Source organism: Pan paniscus, chromosome 15 (genome assembly GCF_029289425.2).
Source record: "Pan paniscus chromosome 15, NHGRI_mPanPan1-v2.0_pri, whole genome shotgun sequence".
In the NCBI taxonomy this organism is placed as follows: domain Eukaryota; kingdom Metazoa; phylum Chordata; class Mammalia; order Primates; family Hominidae; genus Pan; species Pan paniscus.
The window spans coordinates 70,776,601-70,800,650 of NC_073264.2; the positions used below are offsets into that span (position 1 = coordinate 70,776,601).

Below are 24,050 nucleotides of genomic sequence, written 5' to 3' on the forward strand. Positions count from 1 at the left end.
GCCACTCCCACTGCACTCCAGCCTGGGCAACAGAGTGAGACTCTGTCTCGGAAAAAATAAATAAATAAATAAATAAATAAATAAAAATAAAAATTACATGTAAACGGAGTCTGACTTTACCCACGCAGCACCTGGGAGCCACGCTTGACTGAATCAGACCCTCTTGCCTTTAGGAGAAGTGTTTGATAGTGTGAGATGACCTTGCACCTTCAGCAGGACTATGGCATTCTCAGCAGGGGTGGGCCCCAGGCACGTGGACTGAGGAGATCTGGGCCCTGGCTGCCTAGGGAACAGGGGGCCCTGGCTGTTTCCTGGCTGGCCCCAGCTGCTGCTGCTGTTGTCTCCCAAGGCCAGAGCCATTTTTGAAGGTGACTCCAGGGCACCTTTAAACTTATTAGCAGGCTCTTGGGTTAACTTGGAAGCATCTGTGGCAACAACAAGCAAGTAAACCATGTGAACTTTGGGCTTGTGTTGCAGGCCCTTACCAGAAGCCCACCATGCGTGTCATCATTTCTCAGCCCTCTGCTGTCTTGGCTTCTGGCTAAGACAATAAACATAAGCCCCAGGTGTTTCTAGTTTACAAAGCATTTCCTCATATTTTGTTCCTTTTGAGCCTCCACAGAGTCTACGGAGATAGTCAAAGCAAGTAACAGCCCCATTTTACAAATGAGGAAACAGGGGCAGAGATGAAGTAAGTGACTTCCTCAAGGTCAGAGCTGTGGCTTGAGGGCAGTTTTCTTCCTCATTGGAGGAACTTAGGGACAGGAAGTGAGTGTCCACGACATCACATTCAGTAGGGCAGTCACCCAGCTGTTGATGTTCTAGGTTTACAGAGGTGGGAGAGGCTGCCCTTTTGGGGCTGACGGTCGAGCTGAGGCCTCCTGCTACCACCAGGTGTTGGGGCAGCAGCACTAGTTCCCAAGAAATAAAATCAGAACGGTGACTCTCCTTACCTGTGTTTTGAAGAGGAAAGCCGGCTATTGGGGTAAGAGATGGATTACAGCAAGAGAAGGGTAGAAGCGGTAAAGAATTCTGTGGCCTTAGAGCCTTTTTCAGATGTGGAAACAGAAGGCAGAGAGCCTTCATGACCAGCTCCCTGGCTGGTGGTGGAGGTGGGACTGAGTCATTGAGGCCCTCTCCTCTGTCTCACCTTTAAGTTCAGATGTGATATTCCTTGTGAGGATGGCCGAGTGCTAGTTTTGAACTTGATGCTTAGTTCTAGGTTCCTCTTCAGTGATAATTTTTTTTCATTAGGAGAAGTAGTCACTAACATGCCAAAGGAATACTGAAGTGAAATGGATTCTTTTTGTTTAAACAAAGTTTTAGCCCCAGTATTTCTCTAGGGATAATGAATACCTAGTGAAACTTTTTTTTTTTTTTTTTTTTTTTTGCTTGGTGTACTAAAGCCACAATCCAAGGACAAGTCTTGTTTTTTTAAATTCTATATTCAAGGCAGATTATTTCTTAAAATGATTAGATTTATACTGTGGCCCTTTCTCCACAGTAGCTGGGTTCTCCCATTCTGGGTAATACTTTGGAGATTTAGGGGTTAGCTTTCCTCTGTTTTATTTCTGAAGCAGTAACCCTTGGCCTAGCCTTACATATAAACACCCCACTGACTACCTTCTATTTATCTTTTCTTTGCAAAGCCCTCATTTCCATCACCCCCTCTGTTCTGCACCTGTCCCGTCTTAGGCTTCAGGGTGGAATTGGTTCCTCGACTCAGGTAGCTGCTTAAGCAGTAAGGGAGGAGCCAGCTGTTCCTGCAAAGCAAAACCAAAAACAAACAAAAAACCTAAAACCGATCAGGAACTCATACATGTACATCTTGTCTGCTCCATTTCCATACCGGCTCCTCCCCACAGTATTCATGATTTTGGCAAACCTTTGCTACCTGCCTGTCAGATGCCAGGCCTTGTGCTGGCTATTGAAGATTCCGAGTTGAGTAATTCACTGTCCCTGCCTTCAAGGAAGTCTCAGCCTGGTGTGGTGAGACAGATAAACAAATAGATACGATAACCTGTTAAAGGTACAGTCATAGCAGGGTAAGAAGGGGTCATTTCTACGTTGGAGGTGGGTGTGGTGTGAAGTGTCAGGAAAGAATTCCTCTAGATGACCCTTGTGCTGAGCCCCTAAAATGACTCTATTCCTGGTAGAGGGAGCAATTAGGTTTTTGGGATTTGTTTTAATGGCAGTTTGTTGAGAGAGGAGACAGGTGGTCTATAGGAAGGCCTTGCTACATTAACTTAACATTTTGTTTGAATAGATAATACATGTACAAAGTACAACACTCAATATAGTAAACGGGAATATATGCAGTTAAAACTTTTTTTTCTCCTTCCCCGTTAACCACTCAGTTCCCCTCCCTGAAGGCGATCATTAGTTACCAATTTCTTTTTTTTTTTCTTTTTTTTTTTTTTTGTGAAACAGAGTCTCACTCTGTCACCCAGGCTGGAGTGCAGTGGCACAATATTGGCTCACCACAACCTCCGCCTCCTGGGTTCAAGTGATTCTCCTGCCTCAGCCTCCTGAGTAGCTGGGATTACAGGTGCCCGCCACCACACCTGGCTAATTTTTGTATATCTAGTAGAGACGGGGTTTCACCGTTTTGGCCAGGCTGGCCTTGAACTCCTCACCTTGTGATCCACCCGCCTCGGCCTCCCAAAGTGCTGGGATTATAGGCATGAGCCACTGTGCCCGGCAGTTACCAATTTCTTATGCTTTATTCCAGGTGAGTTTTTCCGTGCTTATAGGGGGGTGTGTGTGTGTCTGTCTTTCAAAAATACATGCATATACCCAGGTTATTTTTTTCACATACTAATTTTAGAAGTCATTCCATATTAGCACAGGTTGAATTGCCCTGTTCTTTTTAAACCACTGTACGGTATTCCATTATATTGGGTGTACTATAACTTATTTAAGTACTCCCCTTTCATGAACTTTTAGGTTACTTCAGTCTTTTGCTTTTACAAACAATATATGAATATCTTTCATATATGTCATTGCACATGTGATTTCTTAGGGCACATTCTAGAACTGATAAGTCAGAGTATATGTGCATTTTTTTGGAATAGTTATTAACAAGTTGCTCTCCGAAGGATTCTATATTGATTATAAAATGCTAGCCAGGCAGAGTGGCTCATCCCTCTAATTTCAGCCCTTTGGGAGGCTGAGTTAGGAGTATCACTTGAGGCCAGAAGTTTGAGAGCAGCCTGGGCAACATAGTGAGACACCCTCTCTCTTTAAAAGAAAAAAAAAAAAAAAAGTTAGGTGTGGTGGCGTGCTCCTATAGTCCCAGCTGCTTGGGATGCTGAAGCAGAAGGATTGCTTGAGCCCAGGGGTTCAGGTGAGCTGTGCTCACACCACTGCATTCCAGCCTGGATGACAGAGTGAGACCCTGTCTTTTAAAAAACAAACCAAAAAACACCAAAAAACTAAATTTAAGATTCTTTACCATTTGGCCGGCCCCACTGCTCTTCCCTTGCCTGTCCCCTCACACCCCACCAAAATCCTCTAAAATCCCTGCCAGTATGATCTTCCTAAATGAGTTTAGTCTTATAATTTCCCTGTTTAGAATCCTTGTAAGGGTAAAGTTTAAACCCCTCTGCTTAGCCCCTGCCTCCAGCCTCTGCCAGGAGTAATGTGCTCCCATAGTACTCTGATCCACTTGTATTTGGTGCTTCCTTTTTTTTTCTTTTCCTTCCTTCCTCCTTTCCTTTCCCTTCCTCTTCCTCCATTCTTCCCTCCCTCCGTCTTCCTCCATTCTTCCCTCCCTCCCTATTCCTCCATTCTTCCCTCCCTCCCTCCCTCTCACATCCTTTAGGACTCAGCATCACCTCCTCTAGGCAGTCTTTCTTGACTACCACCACTTATGCACAAAACACCTAAGCACTACCTTATGTGGCCTCATTTATTCACTGCTTAAATATTTTTTATACACGTGCTGTGATGTGGCACATGCAGGTGTCATTCTTGATGATCCACTGGTTATTGCCTTGAGGGGATGACAACTGCCCGGTAGGGTTACCTGGTGTGACTGCACCTAAAACAGCAATACCAAAGGGCCCATTGCCAGTTCTGTCACTGACCAGCTGGGGCCTCTGAGTATATCCCTTAACCACTTTGGACCTTAATTTGGCATCTGTCAAATGAGATGGTGGAACTTGAGGAACTCTAAGGCCCCTGCTGTGCAGGTCTTATTAATGATTACAACAGCAGCAGCAGCCAGTGTTTACTGAGGACTTACAAAGCACCAAGCACTTTGCCAGGCACTTTGTCTATCCTAATCCTTACATCAACTCTACGAAGTTAGTATGGTTACTATCCCTATTTTACAGATGAGGAGACTAAGGCTAAGAGAGGTTGTATGACTTGACCACAAGGTCATAATAAAGAAACAGATTTGAATCCAGGCATTCTGACTTTACTGTTCTTAGCCACATAAATGGGCACACGTTCGACACACAGTTTTGTGTACTGTTTGGTGGTCACTCACAGACTCCATCCCAGACCTCTGCATGAACCATCCCTGTTCTACAGTTTTAAAGGCTCAAACTGGAGTCTGGGTGAAACCTGGGGACAGAAGACTGCTATAGTCACAATTATTAGAGGGAAATGGGTGAGGACCAGTGGCCAGCTCTGTTCATGAACCTTTGACAATTCTCACAGAGAGTCTTGTTTTGGACAGAGACAACTTACATTGCTGTTTTCAGTTACCCTCTTTAGGAGGGGAGAGTAGGCCTGAGTCATGCTTCAGACACAGATTAAAATCAGATTTGGTACCAGGTGCAGTGGTTCACGCCTGTAATCCCAGCACTTTGGGAGGCTGAGATGGCAGATCACTTGAGGTCAGGAGTTTGAGACCAGCCTGGCCAACATGGTGAAACCCCATCTCTACTAAAAATACAAAAATTAGCTGGGTGTGGTGGCGGGCACCTGTAATTCCAGCTGCTTGGGAGGCTGAGGCAGGAGAATCACTTCAACCCGGGAGGTGGAGGTTGCAGTGAGCCAAGATTGTGCCATTGCACTCTAGCCTGGGCAACAGAGCAAGACTGTGTCTCAAAAAAAAAAAACAAAATCAGATCTGGGTAGTATCCCTGGCAGAGTCCCAGGGGCATCCTTTATTAGGGTTATAGATGGCAGACTCCCTAATCTATGCATATAAAGCCTTATTAATGGAGAAGGGGGTGTGTGTGTGTAACTTAAAAAAAAGAAGTGTAATATTATATGGAATACCTGTTGTAAACTAAAATAACTGGCAAATGAAATTAAATAAGTTAACTGAAATATAATAGGCCCACACCATAATGTATTGTAATGTATCGTCAACCCATTTACCTCCCTAAAGGCTTATAGAAAAGAATCTTTAAAGTCTTGAGCTCTGATACACACACTTTCTCACTCTCTCTCTCTCTCTACTGGTTCCTATTTTTCTGAAGTCTTTGTCTGAACTAGAGTGGGTGGGTGGTAGGGCTAGTTAGCAATTGCAGCCCATTCTCCATGCCTCCCCCCGTCTCATCTTTTTCAGGGACAGCCAACAGAATGTGGTCACAGGTGTGTTGGGTGAGCCTTGATTAATGAGATTCACGGCTGTCGAGGCAGGTCCTCCGGCTCATCAGCCTTTGGCAGTTTAGCAAGCAGGCTGGGGCCCTCAGCTCCCACTGCTGCATTCCTTCTCTAGGCGGTGTATTCTCTCTTTACGACACGTGTTCTCTCTCTCTTTTTTTCCTTTTGGTTAGTTGAACTTGTTCTGAGTCCAAGTGGCAAAGGCAAAGCCTGACTTGGGTGTAGCAGCTCTGTGTCAATAGCCGTCTCTCTGCTGGAGCCTCCAGGCAGGCGGTGGGGCAGAGCTGGGCAGTTTCTGAAAGCCCTGCTGTGCCTGACTGCCATCCAGGTGAGACAGAGCTCACCTCCTGGCTTCTGCACGCTGCAGGCCTTGTTTCCCCAGGGAGGAGTTGAAAAGCCACTTCTGTGCTTGCCTCTCCTGGCAGCAGGGATTCGAATAGTTGCTAGAATTCTCTCAACTTTGTGTGTGATTATGGCTTCCTTACCAAAGTGGCTGCTTTTAACTAACTTATGGCTGAAGTTTTCACTTTATGTCCTTGTTTGTTTGTTACAGGTGAATCAGCTCCTGGCCGACTTTAGGATTCTTCTGGATTTTAAATTTTTTCTTTTTAAAAAAACTTGGACGGATAAAAGATGTGCCATGGCAGGATAGCACCAAAGAGCACCTCAGTGTTTGCCGTGGCCTCCGTGGGACATGGAGTGTTCCTTCCGCTAGTGATCCTTTGCACCCTGCTTGGAGACGGACTTGCTTCCGGTAAGTCCTGACCTGCCTTCTGTGTGTGGGTGGGAAAATATTTAATACCATTGTTTCTCTCGAAGACTAGGACAGGGGACTCTCCTCCTGGCAGGCGGTTTCAGGGAGAGCAGAGGGTGGAGGGCTTTTGTGGTAAATATAGCAGGGAGCCAGTCCTTCTGGGGTCTAATGAGTCTCCTGGAGGAGGGGCGTGTGGGAGCCTGCTGGTGGTAACCTTGTCACCCCTCTCCCCCAGCCATAATCATCATCAGGAGGACAGAGGTGTAAGGTTCAGAGCACAATATGCAGGTTAAGGGGACAGACTTTGGAATCAGACTGCCTGTGTTCAGTGCCCATTCTCACTACTTGCTTGCCCTGTGACTCTGAACAAGTTATTTTACTGCTGCAAGGCTCTGTTTCCTCAGCTGCAGAATGGGATAATAATAATACCTACCTCATTGGGTGGTTGTGAAGATTGAGGTAATAAAATAAGTATGTAATGGTTGTTAGCTGTCTTTTGTTTGTTCGTCTTTCTGCGCTTTTTCTCAGAATGAGTGGGTAGTTGAAGTATTGTAATTTAGTGAAAATAAGACCTGGTCACTGACACTACAAATGTTGTGATCTTGGGCAAGCGACTTAACCATTCTAGGGCTCAGTTTTTCCCTCCGTCAGATGAATGGGTTTACCTGGAATAACATTTAAAGTCACTTCTTTGCCCCTCAGTAAATGCTTTGATGATTCTAAGGACTTTGTGGTTGAAGATGGTGAGCTGGACGGGCCCTAGCAGGGGCTAGACATGCCCCATTGAGCCTTTTTGTTTGTTTGTTTGTTTGTTTGTTTTCAGAGAGTCTCACCCTGTTGTCCAGGCTGGAGTGCAGTGGCACAATCGTGGCTCACTGCAACCTCTGCCTCCTGGGTTCCAGCGATTCTCCTGCTTCAGCCTCCCGAGTAGCTGGGACTACAGGCTCATGCCACCACACCTAGCTAATTTTTTTATTATTTAGTTGAGATGGGGTTTCACCATGTTGGCCAGGCTGGTCTTGAATTCCTGACCTCAGGTGATCCACCCACCTTGGCCTCCCAAAATGTTGGGATTACAGGCGTCAGCCACGTGCTCGGCCCATTGAACCTTTTTGAGTTTGTACAGCCCTTGTTGCCTTCAACAGTGCTCCAGAGACCCTTCTAGGCAGTCTTTGTGTGATCTTCTAGACAAAATGTCCTTAAAGGACATGTTTGGGTGTGTACGGTAGGCCTCTGGGTGGTGTGCCACAACCTACCTCTGTGTCTACGCTCCAGAATCATCATTGAACTCACCAATACTGGTGTTCCTACTGGACTTTGTTAGAAACACATACATGGCAGTTTCCTTGGCCAGTGCTTCCTGGAGAGAGATCTCAGAACTAGATCCTGGAAGGGGACTTTGGTGGGGACAGTAGGGGAGTGGTATATTGTGGCTGTAGAGCCTCCATAGTTTAGTGCTACTTCTTTCATTCTCTATCAGCTCCCACCACCCACTTATCCAACATAAACAGATAATGGCACAGTCTCAGCTAATCTTTTTTTTCTTTTCTTTTCTGAATTGTTGGAAGAAACAATTACAGATTTTTTTGTTCATTGTAGCTTTCTCCACTACCAACATATAGATGTGCCTTTCCTTCCACCCCATTCTGACACTTAACCCAAGCCTTTTCCCCCTAGTCATGAGGAGCCCCTGGCACAGCCCAGGGGGCCATGATGATTGGGACCCCACAATGTGGCCATCATGGTTATATGAGGTTTCAAAGGAAGAGAAGACCAGGCTGTACCAATGTGCAACAAAATGAAGCAGAGCCTCCTTTCATAGGGTCACCCCAAAACCAGAGGAGGCCTCTAGAAGTGCTAGTTGCAGAACCACAGAGTGTGGTGACTCTCTTATTCACCACTGTGTCTTTAGAGCAGAAGTTGGCAAACTGGCCCACAGGCCAAATCCTACCTGCCATCTGCTTTTGTAGAACCTTCCAGTTAACTGTTTATATTTTTAAATGGTTGGAAAAATCAGAAAGATATTTCATGACATGTAAAAATGTATATGAAACTTAAATTTCAATGTCTATAAAGTTTTATTGGAACACAGCAGTGCTCATTCATGTATATATTGTCTATGGCTGCTTTTGTGCTGCAGTGGCAGAGTTGAGTTGTTATGACAAAGACCATGTGGCCTGAAAAGCCTAAAATGTTGAGGCTTTAAAATATTTGGGTCTTTGTAAAAGAGGTTCTTCCCCAGCCCAGAACAAATGGTGCTCAATAAGTATGCATGTGAATGGAATGACTGTCAGAGCAGGAAGGAAGGAAGGACTAGTCAAAACCAGCTTGGGCTTCAGAGAACTGTGCACTTGCTGCCCAGAATCTCACAGCTAATGGTAGGGCCAGGACCTAGCCTGGTGCCTGGCATACCACTGTGACCTGCCTCTTCCAAGGCTCCTCTAAGGAAACTGCCCTGGCGTGTGGTGTTAGTGGCATAATGTCTGCCTTAAGCCTCTCTAGTGTCATTAAGCTATCCTATTTACCCCTAACCTCCCTTTTGTTGGCTTCATCCCTCCCATTCTCCACCTCATTTTCCAACTACCCACACCTTCCCAGCTTCCCACTCAAGATCCGAAATCCATTATCAGGTTCCATACTGGCTGGATAAAGGGATTATTATTTTCCACTGTGGAAAAATGTGTCTGTTTATAGTGTGGGCTCAGACCAGGATGGGAAAGTTGGCTCTGTTGTTTTCTTTCCCCTCCCCCACCTGAAAGAATGCTCCTTCCCTGCCACCCCAACCTCCAAGTCTTTTCTACTCCCCATAAAACATGTGTACTGGCAGGGGAAAGGGGTTCACCTTTGCTTAGATCCTGTGTACTAAGTTGCTACCAATGTTTTTCCCTTTCTTTGGAGTAGCTTCTAGGGGAGTAGGTGCCCTTTCTAGGCCTGAAACCCAAAGCACACCTGTATGGCCGTGCCTGCCATAAGCAGCATGCCAAGCAGGCTTGTCCAGAAACCAGGATCTCAGATACTCTGAAGCCGAGGAAAGGCAGTTTAATTCAGGAAAAGCCTCTTTTCCTCTTCTTGTGTTTCTTTTTTCTTTTTATTTGTTTTAGAGATGAGGTCTTACTCTGTTGCCAGGCTGGAGTGCAGTGGTACAATCATAGCTCACTGCAGCCTTGACCTCCCAGGCTGAAGCAGTCCTCCCATCTCAGCTTCCTGAGTAGCTGGGACCATAGGCATGCACCACCATGCCCAGTTAATTAAAAAAAATTTTTTTATGTTGCCCAGGCTGATCTCGAACTCCTGGGCTGAAGTGATCCTCTTCCCTCTGCCTTCCAAAGTGCTGGGATTATAGGTGTGAACCACTGCGCCTGGCCTCCTTCTTGCATTTCTTACCTGTTCTTATAGCTGCTCCTGAACACCCACTTCAGAGACATTTTTAAATGGGTGCTTGTAAAATATATAGCCTTGCTATCCAGTGGGCTGTAGTAGACCCTGGCTATATGCGTGTGTACAGGCACATTCATGACTCTGAGAATACCACTAGACATAGGTAACTGGGCATCCTCTGGAGACAATTTGTCTGCATCGTCTCTGGTCGTAGATACCACAGTCATCATAATCTGTATCATCTCATCATCAAATATCACAGTTTTGATCACAATCTAAGGTAGGAAGAATCAGGTACTTGAGAGTTCTGGAGTAAAATTACATCATGTTTAAAGTTCAGTTTCCATACTGGTTTCTCTCATCTACAGCTCGAGATTTGCAGTTATAGCAGAAAAGGTGTTAGAGAGGCATTGGGTCCAGCTTTCCTTTGGTCATTCCTTTAAATGGGGAGAATTATTGATAAGTTTCCTTTTTAAGAGTGGCAAAAGGAAGCGTATCTTATTCTTCACACCTAGTCACACCATGCAGTGGATAGACCAGAATTAAAAATAAAATCTATGCACATGCTACCCAATTTGCCTTTCTTGGACTAGGCAGAATTAAGATCTCTTCTCCGTAGCAGCCTTTCTCAGGTCTCCAAGTCTTTCATTTTACCTGTAGTCTTAAGAAACTTGCTGTATGACCTGAGGCAAATCACATGACCTCTTTGTGTCTTTTGCAAAACAGAAACAATAATCCTTAAGAATGTTAAGTTGGTGTTGTGTAGACTAATAAAAATGATTGGAAGGCAGGCACTTGGCATATAAAATGAAGTGTGTGATGTAATTCCCAAATAACAACAACAGAATTGGTATGTGACCTACTGTTGAGTTACAAGGTGCAGTAGACTTTTTATGCAGTTGATATTCTTTGCTGTCATTGAAACACAAAACTTAAGGTGCAAAGTACTGTTTGAGTTGGGGATAAGAGATTTTTGGAGCAGTTATCAAATTTGACCAGTAAGGAGGGATTAATTTACTTCAGGAATCCCCATTGCTTTCCAGAAAGCTCATGTTTGCATAGTTTGATCTTAATCCAACTGGCTTGCTGACTCATAAAAAGTTTTTGTTTGCATTCTCTTTCTTTCCTGAGCTTATTTACTAAACAAACTCAGTATTTTACTTGTTTCTGATTTTTTTCCCCTTAAAATGTTGCCATGACATGTTAGGCCGTGTTAAACATCACACAATCACCTAAAACAATTTTAGAATAGCAGGGAAAACAGCCATCTGCATTTCTACATGACAGAAAGCCAGGCAGTTAGTTTTCATTGAAAATGGAAAGTGTTGAGAACTAGGTTCTCTGGGAGATGACTTGGCTTTAGCCTGTAGCAGAGAGATGTTGGCAGGTGGCCCTGGCTCACCTCATCTTGGAAGGACCCTCGAGTCAGAGAGAATGTACACTGAGTTGAGAGGAGAAAACAAATGGGAAACTAATGTGTATAGAGCATCACTTATGTGTCAGGCTCTGTTATCGTTCCATATAAAGCTCTCAGAACACCCCAGCTAGGCAGTTGTGCAACCATTTTATAAAGGAGAAACTGAACCAGAGACAGGTTCAATAACTTGTTCAGAAACTGATGATTTTAAGTGGTGAGGCTGGCTGGGATTTGTGCTCAGTATGTCTGACTCTTGCCTATGGTCTTTTCTGGGAGCCACGCTACCTGTGCTGAGTGACAGGCTTCACTGAGACCTGTTTTTTGTATTTCCTGATTGAAGTGCTCAGATCAGCCTCCAGAAAATTATTCTGATGGAGGGAGAAAGAGATGATGTTTTCTCCTGATGGATAAAAAGGACACAGGAGTCATCTCTGGGTCACCATGTTTCCCTCTATGGTTGTTTCTTTTTTTTTTTTTATTTGAGATGGAATCTCACTGTGTTGCCCAGGCTGGAGTACAGTGGCGCGATCTCGGCTCACTGCAAGCTCCACCTTCCAGGTTCACGCCATTCTCCTGCCTCAGTCTCCCGAGTAGCTGGTACCACAGGCGCCCGCCACCACGCCCAGCTAATTTTTTTGTATTTTTTGGTGGAGATGGGGTTTCACAGTGTTAGCCAGGATGGTCTCGATCTCCTGACCTCATGATCCTCCCACCTCGGCCTCCCAGAGTGCTGGGATTACAGGCATGAGCCACTGCGCCTGGCCCTCTGTGGTTGTTTCTGTTCTCATCTACAGTGGCTCTTGGTTGTTTGGTTCCAGTTTAGGCACAAGGATTTGCCAAGGTGGTTCTATTCTTGGAAAGGAACAATAGGGACATAGTAAATTGTTTGCTAAATGAGGATATAGTTCCCAAAACATCCGCAAAGCATCTTCCTGTCAGCTGCAAACCCTGTTGATGAAAGTGATGTAATCTCTCCATGGTGTAATTACCTGTGACTATAAAAAAAACTTAGGGATTATGGTAGGAGGCTGGATGGGTCATTATAGTTCTTGATGAACCCTAGTGTCATGAAAAGGCATTGAGAAATTACCCTCTGCACACTAATTGTTGTGCCATGTTTAAAACATTGACAACACATGGTACCACCCTCGCACTGTAACTTTCTAATAAAAGAAACCCAGAGTCCACGTAACTGGGTCTCTATTGGGTTAAAGTCCTCATTAAACACAGATTCCATCTGCTGAGCAATGGTGCCCCGCTACCCTGCTAACTTGCCAGCTTAGAGGTTATTCTTCTTACCTACCCGACTTTCTGCAAAAGAGAGGCACAGGATGCTAATAAAACAAAAATTAGGGTTAACACTATCTTCAATTAGGGTTAACTAGAATCTTCAATGATTTTAGGCAGCTTTCCAGATGAACACCGCTCACCACTTCTTACCCACTGGAAGAGTGCAGTGCATCACTTGGGAGTGGGAGCCTGCAGAGGGTGTGAGGAGCCCTTCCAGGTGGCCTGTGCTGGTGTGCCTGGCTGCCTGGACTGGGATCAGATCAGGAGAGACCTTGGCCTGCCTCAGATTTAGCTTTGGGGCCCAGAGGGACAGAAACATTTAGAGACAACGTTTCCATGGTGCAATGTGAATGAGGAGTTCCCTGGCTGCTGACTTCTTTCCAGCCCTGTTCATCGACCTCATCTTCAGCTAATTTAACACATGAAAATCCGAATTCACTGAAAGATGAGGGTGTGACTATAACTTTTTTTTTCTGAGACAGGGTTTCACTCAGTTGCCCAGGCTGGAGTGCAGTGGCTCTGTCACAGCTCACCGCAACTTCTGCCTCCTGGGTTAAAGTGATCCTCCCGCCTCACCGCCTTAGCCTCCTGAGTAGCTGGGACTATAGGCATGCACCACCACACCTGGCTAGTTTTTTAAAAATATTTTTGTAGAGATGGGTTTTGCTGGGTTTGCCCAGGCTGGTCTTGAACTCCTGGGCTCAAACGATCCACCCGCCTTGGCCTCCCAAAGTGCTGGGATTACAGGCATTAGCCACTGCACCTGACTGACTATAACTTTTTAAGAACAGGATTGTCCCTAGGATTTCTTCACATAGCTGTCTCTTATGAGGTGGAGTGGGATTCAATTCATGTACACCTCAAAATAGTAAATACCACCTGCAGCTCTCATGGAGCCACTGAGATCATGAGTATAACTCAGTATTATATCTAGGTACCATTATGCTTCAACTCTTCACCTTGTTTTTTGGACTGACTGCATAGTCTGATGAAAAGCATGTACTCTGGAGTCAGATTGTCTGGGTTGAATACTGCCTGCATTCCTTGCTGCTTGTATTGCCTTGGATAATTTTTGTGACTTCACTGTCTGTATTTCACCAGAATGGGGATGATAATGTCTGCTTTATAAGATTGTAGTGAGGATCAAATAAGATAGTATATGTAAGGCATTTGGAACATTGCTCAGTACACAAATAAATATTCCCATATTGGAAGATCAGATCCTAGCACCAATTGATATCATTCCACACTTCTGGTTTTATGACGCCACAGCTGCTTGGTTCAGACAGACTCAGGTTGGAACGTGCTCCCTGTTTCTTCCATATCTCTTGGATTCTGTTTGAATCAATTCAGTGCATACTGAGTAGAGTTAGATCCTTGATATTGGTGAGGTTTTCTGAGTCCCTAAATTCTCAAATAACACATGTTGGTTTCCCATACATGAAGACAAGTAGCAAAGAGTGGTAAATGCCCTTCTGAGATGTTGGTGCTGGAGTGAGATCAGCTAAGTGATCTCACTGTGAACTATTTGTTCTCTTCAGGGAGGCTGCCCTGTTGGTATTTCAGAGCTGATATTCCTCAGGGATGCTATTTGTTAGGAACATTTGGAGTCAGTTTTGAAACTTTACATATTAAATATGAGAATGCCAAGGATCTGTTCTTTTAAAGACATTTTTTATTTCGTCAGCACAGTGATGTGATTGGAAGGTTGCATTTTACATGATTCCAAAACACAACTGGGAGAATATAACATTAGAATTAAAAAATAAGAAATGTCTTTTTCCCATTTGGTAGTCCTTTTGCTTCCTCTTGCTTTTCGTAGCTATATTGGTATTTCTTCTTTTAGGAGCCCCTTTCTACCTAGATTTATTGGCATCCCTGGTGATGGAGATTTTTTTCTTGTTTAACTTCTTTGACTTATTAGCTTTGCCAGTAACCAGATCTTTTAAAGGAGAATTGTTTAGTCATCCAAAGTTCTGGGAAGTAGTGCAGGGAAGGTAAACAGATTGTCTTCAAGATTTCTTGGCCAAGTTTTTTTTTTTCATTCTTTTTAAATCACAAAAGTATTTTTGGTATTTCAGTGGGGAGGGGGCACAAAATGTGTTTCAGGAAGTTATGACCAAGTAAAAACAGGGCTATAAAATAATTCTGCTTCATCCTTTGTTATTCTGAGTAACAAGTGACACTTTATGAAATACAAAGGGCTTGATCAATTCTTCCCATGTAGTAGACACATGTCTCCTTGGGAGAGGGTGGGACCTTTGTGTTTATTGTCACTGGCTTGGCTTCTGATGATTCGGCCTTGTTGACCCTGGCTATGGTAAGAGGCACCAGAGAATGTCATTGGGATTGTTGCACACTAGACTATGACTGAGTGGGTGTGAGGATCAGCCTGTCAGTGTTTCCTGATCACTGGTCTAGGCACAGAGAGGTTTGGTGGCAGACAGGAGAAAAGTCTTGGATTTCTCTTCTTCCCAGTTGATCTCATTATGATCCAGAGGCTGGATTGCAAATGACCCAGTGGAGTCTTCAGCCAGTGCAGCCCCACTAAGGCTCCTTGATAACTATGCATGGTTGCTCACAGTTTCTTTTTTTTTTTTTTTTGAGACGGAGTCTTGCTCTGTCGCCCAGGCTGGAGTGCAGTGGTGCAATCTCGTCTCACTGCAAGCTCCGCCTCCTGGGTTCACGCCATTCTCCTGTCTCAGCCTCCCGAGTAGCTGGGACTACAGGCACCCGCCACCACACCCAGCTAATTTTTTTTTTTTTTTTTTGTATTTTTAGTAGAGACGGGGTTTCACCGTGTTAGCCAGGATGGTCTCGATCTCCTGACCTTGTGATCCGCCCGCCTCAGCCTCCCAAAGTGCTGGGACTACAGGTGTGAGCCACTGTGCCTGGCGGTTGCTCAGTTTCTGATTAGCGGCCCATGAAGTTAGCTGGAGCCCTTCAGTAGGCTGTGTGGCTGTCTGTTTTATACCTCTCACACACCTCTCTGAGCTTTGATATCTGTACACACTGCTTTCGGTTTTATTTCTTTGGTTTTGCTCTTTGTTTTTGATTCTTGTTCTTTGTTCTTGATTCCATATGTGTTTGCATATAAGCTCGTTGAACACAGAGACAAAATCCTTTTTATGTTGCTCCTTTGCTACAGCCAGGCCAGTGATCATCCCAGTAGATCCAACACACACATTGTGGGAAAGGTACTCCATAGGTGGGTTTACCCCATAGGACGATCCAGAATCATGGCTTGTCCTCTGTGTGAGGAAAGCAGGAGCAAGTCCAGGGCCCAGTGAGCAGTAGCAGTGTGTGGGGGCTTCCCACTGAGTGATGGTTCCTCATAGTATTCTGTCCCCAGCCTTCTGGGGAGGAAGTGGAGAAGCACGTGAAAGTGTCTTCATGCCTCAGGGATGCAGGTGGTGGGGCTCTTCTGTGGAGAAAAGAGAGGGCCCAGGCAACCTGCCTAGAAGAGTACGTTGCAGAGTATCCTACCTTTAGCTTGGGTGAGGATTTCGAACCCAGTGTGGATCCTGTTAGGTGATGAAGAGTTATATAGTTTGAAAGTATATCCCCAGCTGGGCGCAGTGGCTCATGCCTGTAATCCCAGCACTTTGGGAGGGCGAGGCGGGTATATCATTTGAGGTCAGGAGTTTGAGACCAGCCCGGCCAACATGGTGAAACCCTGTCTCCACTAAAAACACAAAAATCAGCCGGGCGTGGTGACGCACACCTGTAATCCCAGCTACTTGGGAGGCTGAGGCAGGAAAATCGCTTGAACCTGGGAGGTGGAGGTTGCAGTGAGCCAAGATTGCATCACTGCACTCCAGCCTGGGCAATAAGAGCAAGAATTCGTCTCAAAAAAAAAAAGAAAAGGAAAAGAAAGAAAGTATACCCCTACCAAATCTCATGTTAAATTGTAATTGCCAGTGTTGAAGTTGGGGCTTGGTGGGAGGTGTTTGGATCATGGGAGCAGATTCCTCATGAATGGCTTGGGCGATCCCCTTGATGGTGAGCTCTCTGAGTTCACATGAGATCTGGTGGTTTAAAAATATGTAGCACCCCCTCCCCACCCCCACTTTCTCCCTTTCGTTCTCATTCTCACCATGTGATGTGCCTGTTCCCCCTTTGCCTTCCACCATGATTGAAAGCTTCTTGAGGCCTCCCCAGAAGCACATGCCACTATGCTTCCTGTACAGCTTGCAGAACCGTGAGCCAGTTAAAAAAAAAAAATTTCTTTTTTAATGAATTACCCAGTCTCAAGTATTTCTTTTCTTTTCTTTTCTTTTCTTTTTTTTTTTTTTTGAGATAGAGTCTCGCTTTGTCGCCAGGCTGGATTGCAGTGGCGCGATCTCGGCTCACTGCAACCTCCACCTCCCAGGTTCAAACGATTCTCCTGCCACAGCCTCCCAAGTAGCTGGGATTACAGGCATGTGCCACCATGCCTGGCTAATTTTTGTATTTTTAATAGAGACAGAGTTTCACCGTGTTGGCCAGGATGGTCTCGATCTCTTGACCTCGTGATCCACCTGCCTCGGCCTCCCAAAGTGCTGGGATTACAGGCCTGAGCCAGTGCTCCTGGCCTCAAGTATTTCTTTATAGCAGAGTAAGAATTGCCTAGTTCAAGGAGGGAGGAAAGGTATGCTTTCATTACCAGTGGGAAGTGAAGGAGGAATGTATATGAAAATCATGCTGGCTGTAAACATATCCTGACATTAGAGAGGGGCATGAGAAGTGCCACTTGGGTGGGGTTTGGCTTCACTTTCTTGCCTACTGCCTTTGCAGCCACAGCTTCCTCTACCTCTACGTCTGTTTCTAAAGATCAAGGCTAAGGGACAACTCCTTCTCCCCTAAACATCTTCAAGCTTATTCTTACCTGGTTCTTCCTGTGGCTAGAATTCTACCTCCTGCCTTTTCCTCCCATACTTCTCTTTATCCTTCAAAGTCCAACTTAGCTTCTTCTGTGGAACATCACCCATCTCTCTTACCACTAGAATTAATAGGGTCTGAAGGAAGGAGAGTGGGCTTTGTGTGTGTTTATTGAATGGAATTAACAAGAGCTCCTAGTCTTAGTTCTTTCTCTTGGGAGGATGTCAGACAGGTTTTCCTAGGAGCAGGATTCCAACTCTTAGAATCTTGACTGACCTTGATTTGAAAGGATTGGCCAGCTTTTTATGACCGCTGGTAATTGCAGCTTTGGGGAACTTGAACCTTTTGTTCTGTACATCATGGTACATGAACGCTATAGACCTTGCTCCAAACCCTAATGACCCTGGGTTTTGGTAGGGTTGCTGTGGGGCAGATTGGGTTTTGTATTTTCATGAGTGTTAACTCCTTAAGCAAGTATGTGTTGACATAAGGTGGGCAGGAGCTATGTAATGCCACAGAGGGCTTTCTGGGGATGAGGTACTAGGCTGGATCTTGACAGAAGTTAATCATATGTAGTAAGCCTGTGAGAGGAGGGCAGCAGCAGCCAGGAACTGTGCTCTGCACTGGAGGAATGCAGAGTTATGGTTTAGCACTCTGATTTATTCCACAGGTACTCGTTGAATTCCTGCTGAATGCCAAGACTGTGCCAGCTACTGAAAATAGAACAATTCCATGTGATACATGCTATAATCAGGAAAGTACTGCACTACACAGGAATACTCATTAGGGGGTCTCCTGACTCAGCTTGAATTGGTCATGGAAGGCTTTTCTGAGGGAGAGAAGTCTACACTGAGATCTAAAGGCAAGTGAGTTAACGAGTATGGGGAGACAAGGTGGCATAGTCAGGTGAAGAAGGCAGTGCCTTGGGCCAGACATGCTGGTTTGAATCCTAGTTCTGCCAGTAGTGTGTAATTTTAAGCAAGTTTCTCGAACTCTACGTCCCTCAGTTCTTCATATCTGTAAAATTGGGATGATAACGTACATACCATATAGGGTTGTGGCGAAGATGAAATGTTGCTGTTATCATCATCATCGTTGTTAAAATGTGGCACTTGCCAGTGGCAGGTACAGCCCGCTGTTGCGGGGAGTCTGGAGGGAGGAGAGGAAGAGAGTATGGTGTCTGCTCTGCTCATCTCAGCACTTCCTTTCCTGGGAACTTCCCATGTCACTGTTGAAACTTTGGATGTCCAATATACTGTATTCCCTAAACTAGTTTGTTTCTTGCCCTGTGAATGAAGAAGTGTTCTCTTTCACTCTGGTGGAGTATGTTCAGTAGCTGTAGTTTCAAAAAAGAAAAATAAAGTCTAACCTTAGCCTAAGAATTCAGGGATTTAGGTTGAGCACACCAAAAGCACAGTTTGAGGAAGCACCCAGATAGGACTGAGATGCTGCTAGTGGAGGCAGGTGCCTGTCCTGGCTGAATTGTCAGAATTGTGGAGGAGGAGGAGGAAGAAGAGAAACAAGCTCTCTTGGAGTATCCTAAGGATCAAAGAGTTAAAGAAAAAACAAACTCTAGCTAATGAATCAAGAAGTTGAATGAGTCTAAACAGGAAAGGAAAGAGGGTTGGAAGGAGGATGTTAATTTTAGGTACAATTTGTGGGAGAGGATTGGGGATGAGAAGAATAGCAGTGGGCACCTATTTGCCTATGGGACAGGAAGTGATGGGCTAGGTGAGGCTGCCCTTCTGGTCCGAGGGAAGAGGTCACTCAGGACAGGCCACAGGAGTGCATGCTTCTTGACTCTCATCACCTGGCCTCAGTTCAGCCAACTCGTAGGAGGCATGTCTGACAAAGACTCCTTATTTCAGCAAGTCTGATGCACCGCGTGGGGTCCCATGTGGGTCTTAGCTGGCGTCACAAATTCCATGGGGAGGCTGGAGGGTGTCAGAGGTTCTTAATTGCTTGGGGAAGGGAGAAGAGTGGAGGAGCAGCTGGCGTCTGGGCCCTTCAGATGTATTCCAGGATTTGTCATCTTGGATCAGGCTGGGGTAATTGGAGAAGTTGGGGTGAGGACTGTCTGTGATTTGATGTGTTCAGGGGTGCAGAGAACTATTGTGACTTCCAGCAGAGATGTGTCTCAGGTTTCTTAGAGTGGCTTTCAGCAAAGGAACCCTTTCTTGGTGCTATTGTTCTCAATACCTTGTTGTTAGGCAGTTTAGAGGCTTTGCTGTTCAACTGGCTCCTCTCTCTGGCATTCAGAAAATCTGTCACCAGTAACGCAGACCCTGGCCTTGGAGGAATAGTTAAGATTGTGAATAATAGGATTAAGTGAGATAATATATGTAAAAGTCCCGGGTAAACAATAAAAGTCTATTTCAGTGGAAAGGATTATTATAATACTATTTTTTCAGTCAGCATCTCTTTTCTGAATTGCTCAGAGCACTTCGTTAACACTAACTGGTTAATCCACCATCCATCCCTGGTTGGAGGCTGGCATTTAATAGCCCCCCTTTGTATGCAAGATCAAACACAAGTTTCCAACAAACCCCCACATCTTGAGCTTGAAGCCCAAACCTATGGAATCTAAATCTAAAGCTTGGACTTCTAAATGTGATAATGCCTCATTCCTGGGAATAAAGAAGGTGAGAAGAGAGAGGAGGGATCATTAAAATTTTTTTTCATGAATAATTGGTCATGTCAGACAAGGCTGTCATAGTCAGGATTTTGAATGACCTAGAAGTCAGTCAGTCATTTTCCTCTGAGAAGCCAGAGTTCCTGCTGGAAATGAAACTTGATAGGAGCTGGAGAAGCAGAAGGCTAAGAAGAGCAGCTATGGGGCAAAGAACAGGGAAGCAGAGACGGGGCTGGCAGATTTCTTCATTCTGTCCTGTTAGGCTGTGGTGGAAGTACTTGAGATGCCAGGTTCTGCATCACAGTGCTAACTGCCTGGCACATGGCAGTGGGAACACACTCTCCCCTCTGATGTGTACCAGGAAGTGTCAGGGGGACCCACAGCAGGTGCTTGGTGTATTCTGCAGGTCTCATGTTGAAACTTCACAGAGCACCCCCGAGTGTCCTGCTCAGGCCAGTTTTGCTGCAGACCAAGTATTGCAGTCCAGTTTGGCAGGGTGGGATCTGAGCAGATCAGCCTTAGGCCGACTCTCCAGTCAAGGAAAGGCCTAGGTGCATTGGTCCACCTGTGTCCCTTCCGAAGGCTGGTCTCACCAGCCTAGAGCTGGCATGAAAAGGTCCTGTTTTGTTCACAGTACTAGGTGAGGCCATTCAGAGTCATCAGGACCTTTTTCCAAGCTTGTGCTTCCCTGCCTCTGGTCAAGGCTTAAAGGGCAGTTCCGTCCTCACCTTTTGTACTCTCTTGCACAGAATCTTGAACCCTGGAAGCAGGAGGAGGATATACTGAGTTGGGAAGTTCTTCCTTCCTCCAGTGGCAGATGTGTGGGCTCCCAGGTTTGAAACTCTAGAGGTCATTCAGGTGTGCCAGTGAAGAGGCACATACTCATGAGAGAACCAACAGGCTGGACCTTGGAGGTTATTTGCACTAGTGAGTTTCAAATTTGAGCTAGCATCAGATTCCTCTAGAGGGCTTGTTAAACACAGATTGCTGGGTCCCATCCCCAGAGTTTCTGGTTCAGTAGGTCTGGGATGTGGTTTAAAAATGTGCATGTCTACCAAGTTCTCTAAAGAAGAACTTGGTAGACATGAAGCAGCAGCTGCTGCTGGTCTGAAGACCAAACTTTGAGAACCACCAATTTATACTTGGGCTGAAAAAAACCTGTCTGACTCTTTTCAGAGCAAATTTTGCTGAGGCGAGGACAGAGTGGGTGGAGAAATCTTGAACCCACTAGGGAGACAAGTGGCCCTCTCAGAAATAGGCTACTGCAGGTGGGCCAACCTAATAAAACTGAGAAGAGGTTAAGGGAGGATGCTGGCAGATGTATCTCTTCTCCATGTTGGTCTGGTCCTTGCATACTACCCTACAGCAAGGAGCCAGACCTGGTGAGCCCCGGGGCTGGGTCATTTTCATTTCCTATTCTGCCCCCTGAGGCAGCAGTGAGTTCTAAAAGTCTGCATTTTCGGATGCCTTTCCTCAATCTGGGCTCTGTGGTATGAAGAACGGGACCCTGAGCCGGGGTCCTGGGCATCGGCCCTAGCACTGCCTCTAATGGACAGTAACTGAAGGCACCTCGTGTTACTCAAGGGTAATGTGAGTGTGGACTAGCTCTCTGGTGCCTTTTGTGCTCTGATATTCTGGGTTCTTTAATGATTTACCCTGACGCTTCCTCCTCAGGGTCAGGAACTTCTGCTGGCTTGTTACTTGTTTTTTATTTTTTCCGTGTATGAGAACTTCTGTTGATCAGAATCCCATCCAGAGACTGGCTCGCCAAAAGTGAAACTAGAGACAAGTTTGGGAATTGGAGAGAATAACTTTTCTTTTTGGAGTCATTGGCACCTGCAGTTGTGCTGCTGCCATAACACCTGCCTACAGAGAGAATGACTGCATCACTGTCGTGCCTGCCTATCTTACCCCACTGCCCGCTTCACAGGCTGTCTGATCAGCTCTGGTTTCCAGGGTGCTCAGGATTGTTATTCGACATTCCCCACTGCCTGGCACAGTGTGTGGCTCATGGTAGGCCTGTGTGCATGCTTACTGGATGGATGGAATAAGCGGTTGTATCCAGCTACCTCTTCTTTTCTCGCTTCTTCTTAACTTGGTACAGTTGTCTTCCTTTGCCCTCCTCGCTTCCATCCTTCCTTCCCTGCTTCCTTTGTACTCATTTTTACTCCTCAGCACTCTGGCAGAGCTAGCATGTACGTCGAGTGCTTTGGGGGTTAAAAGTATACACGAGACAGTCATAAAAGACCCTATGCAAGCCATCTATGTGAGGGGTTCCTCCAGAGCTCCCCACTCTTCCTCCTTGTCTCTTCTGCCCACTTTGTCTAGGGTAGCTGTGAATGTTTTCACTGTCCTAGGGGAATTTGCTGTTCTTCAGATTGAATTTGACCCCGTTTTCAGCCTTTATTTCCCACCAGAGCCTGATGGTGTTTGTATTGGCAAGCCAGAAGACTCCTGGCTTGGAGAGAATTAGAGTTAGTACAGCCTGCCTGAGAACCATTGTCTGGCCCTGTCTTTTCAGCCTCTATCTGAAGGGGCAAAACAAATTTTTCGGCCTTGGTTAATTGTTACTTAGCCCCTCTGATCCAGCCTGGGCAACTTTCAGGTAGCTCAGGCACTGACTAGCCTGAAGTCTCTGTTGAAACAGGGAAGATTAAAGTTGATTTGATTCATTTGAAGTAAAATCAGCAGGCTTTTGATGATTTCATTAATTTCCTCCCTTCTGAACACCCTCCTGTTAGCAGTAATTGGAAACCCTGACTCTGTTTCTCATTTCCCCCCCACCCCTCTGCTTTAATCTGAGACAGCTGGAAACTGCACTCAGCTTTTTCATTTACTGAAAGAATGGTTTGAAGATGGTTTTAATGACTGGCTTTGACACTATTTCCAGAAGCTGAGACTGTTGCTGTGCTTAAGTTCACACCTACCTGGGGGCCTCAGTTTTGCTCACCTTGCTTCTATAAAACTGCTTAGTTCTTGGTGTGCAGGTGGAAGAGGGTCCCCATGAGAATTCTCTTTTTATCCCAGGCAATATATATGCAAGCTTTTCATTACTCATTTTCATCACTCAACATTTACAGACTGCCTGGGGTGTGTGCCAGGCACTGTCCTAGTAACTGAGTGTGTTCCCAGCACCTCCTCCTGGCCCTGGTGGACGTCCAGAGGCCTAGGTAGGTGAGATTCCAGCAGGATGGTGGCTAAACTCAAACCTTGGGAACTGTAGTCTCTGGGGCTTTCTTTCTCTATCTGTTTTTATAGTTGCAACTTCAGTTTCTGTGCTTTTTTTTTTTCTTGGGCCTGAAGAGGAATAAATAATATGAACCACCGCTTGATGTCAGAGAAATAGCAGGTAGCAATAGCTGTAACAGCTAATCACTATTGGCAGTTGACAAGATGTACGAACACTTGCTTGTATATCATGTCATATTGTTGTCCTCACGGTAAACCATCACAGCCAGTAAAGGACAAAGCCAGAATTCAACCTAGGCCTTCCCATTACAAATCAAATACTTTTTGTTCATTATTGTTATTATTTTTAGAGATGAGGTTTCACTGTGTTGTCCAGGCTGGTCTAAAACTCCTGGCCTGAAGCCGTTCTCCCACCTGAGTGGCTGGGATTACAGGTGGGAGTCACCATGCCTGGCTCTGCTTTTTGTACTATGTTGTTTTGTTTGATGGTTTGGTTTTGTTTTTAACGCTGACTTCCCATGCTATTGTCTTTAGTATGACTTCAACCACTTAAGTGTTAAGAACCCATTATGTATGCATTGGGTCTTGTGCAAGGAAGTCAGGGTCTCACAATCTAATGGGGGGAAAAGATAAGACAGAATTCACCTTAGTTGCCCTTGAGTGATTCAGGTACTGAATGCTATTAGAAAGAAGAGAATTAACCCTGATGTCTGTCTAGGGAGGCTTCCCCAGAAGAGCCAAGACTTGAATTGGGCATGGTGGAAAGGCAATACACAAACCAACGGAAAAGGTGAGGAGGAGTTTTGGTTCCTATATGACTACCTCAGACTCGGGGATACAAAGAAGGTTTGTTTCCTTCTTCAGACTTAGAAAACCAGTATCCTCTGGGGTGATGCTCCTCCAACTTTACTGTGCTTTTTCTTTTTTTTTTTTTCTCCTTTTTTCTTTTTGAGACAGGGTCTTGC

General features: G+C 45.4%; 1 protein-coding gene across 1 annotated transcript in view; it reads left to right on the forward strand.

Moving 5' to 3' along the window:
* Positions 1-24,050, forward strand: part of SUSD6 (sushi domain containing 6) — a 103,543-nt gene that overhangs the window by 40,699 nt on the left and 38,794 nt on the right. Inside the window, exon 2 of the mRNA XM_034937725.2 lies at positions 6,119-6,319. Within this exon, the coding sequence (XP_034793616.1) occupies positions 6,199-6,319 (121 nt within the window). The 5' untranslated portion in view covers positions 6,119-6,198. The remainder of the gene's footprint in view (positions 1-6,118; positions 6,320-24,050) is intronic.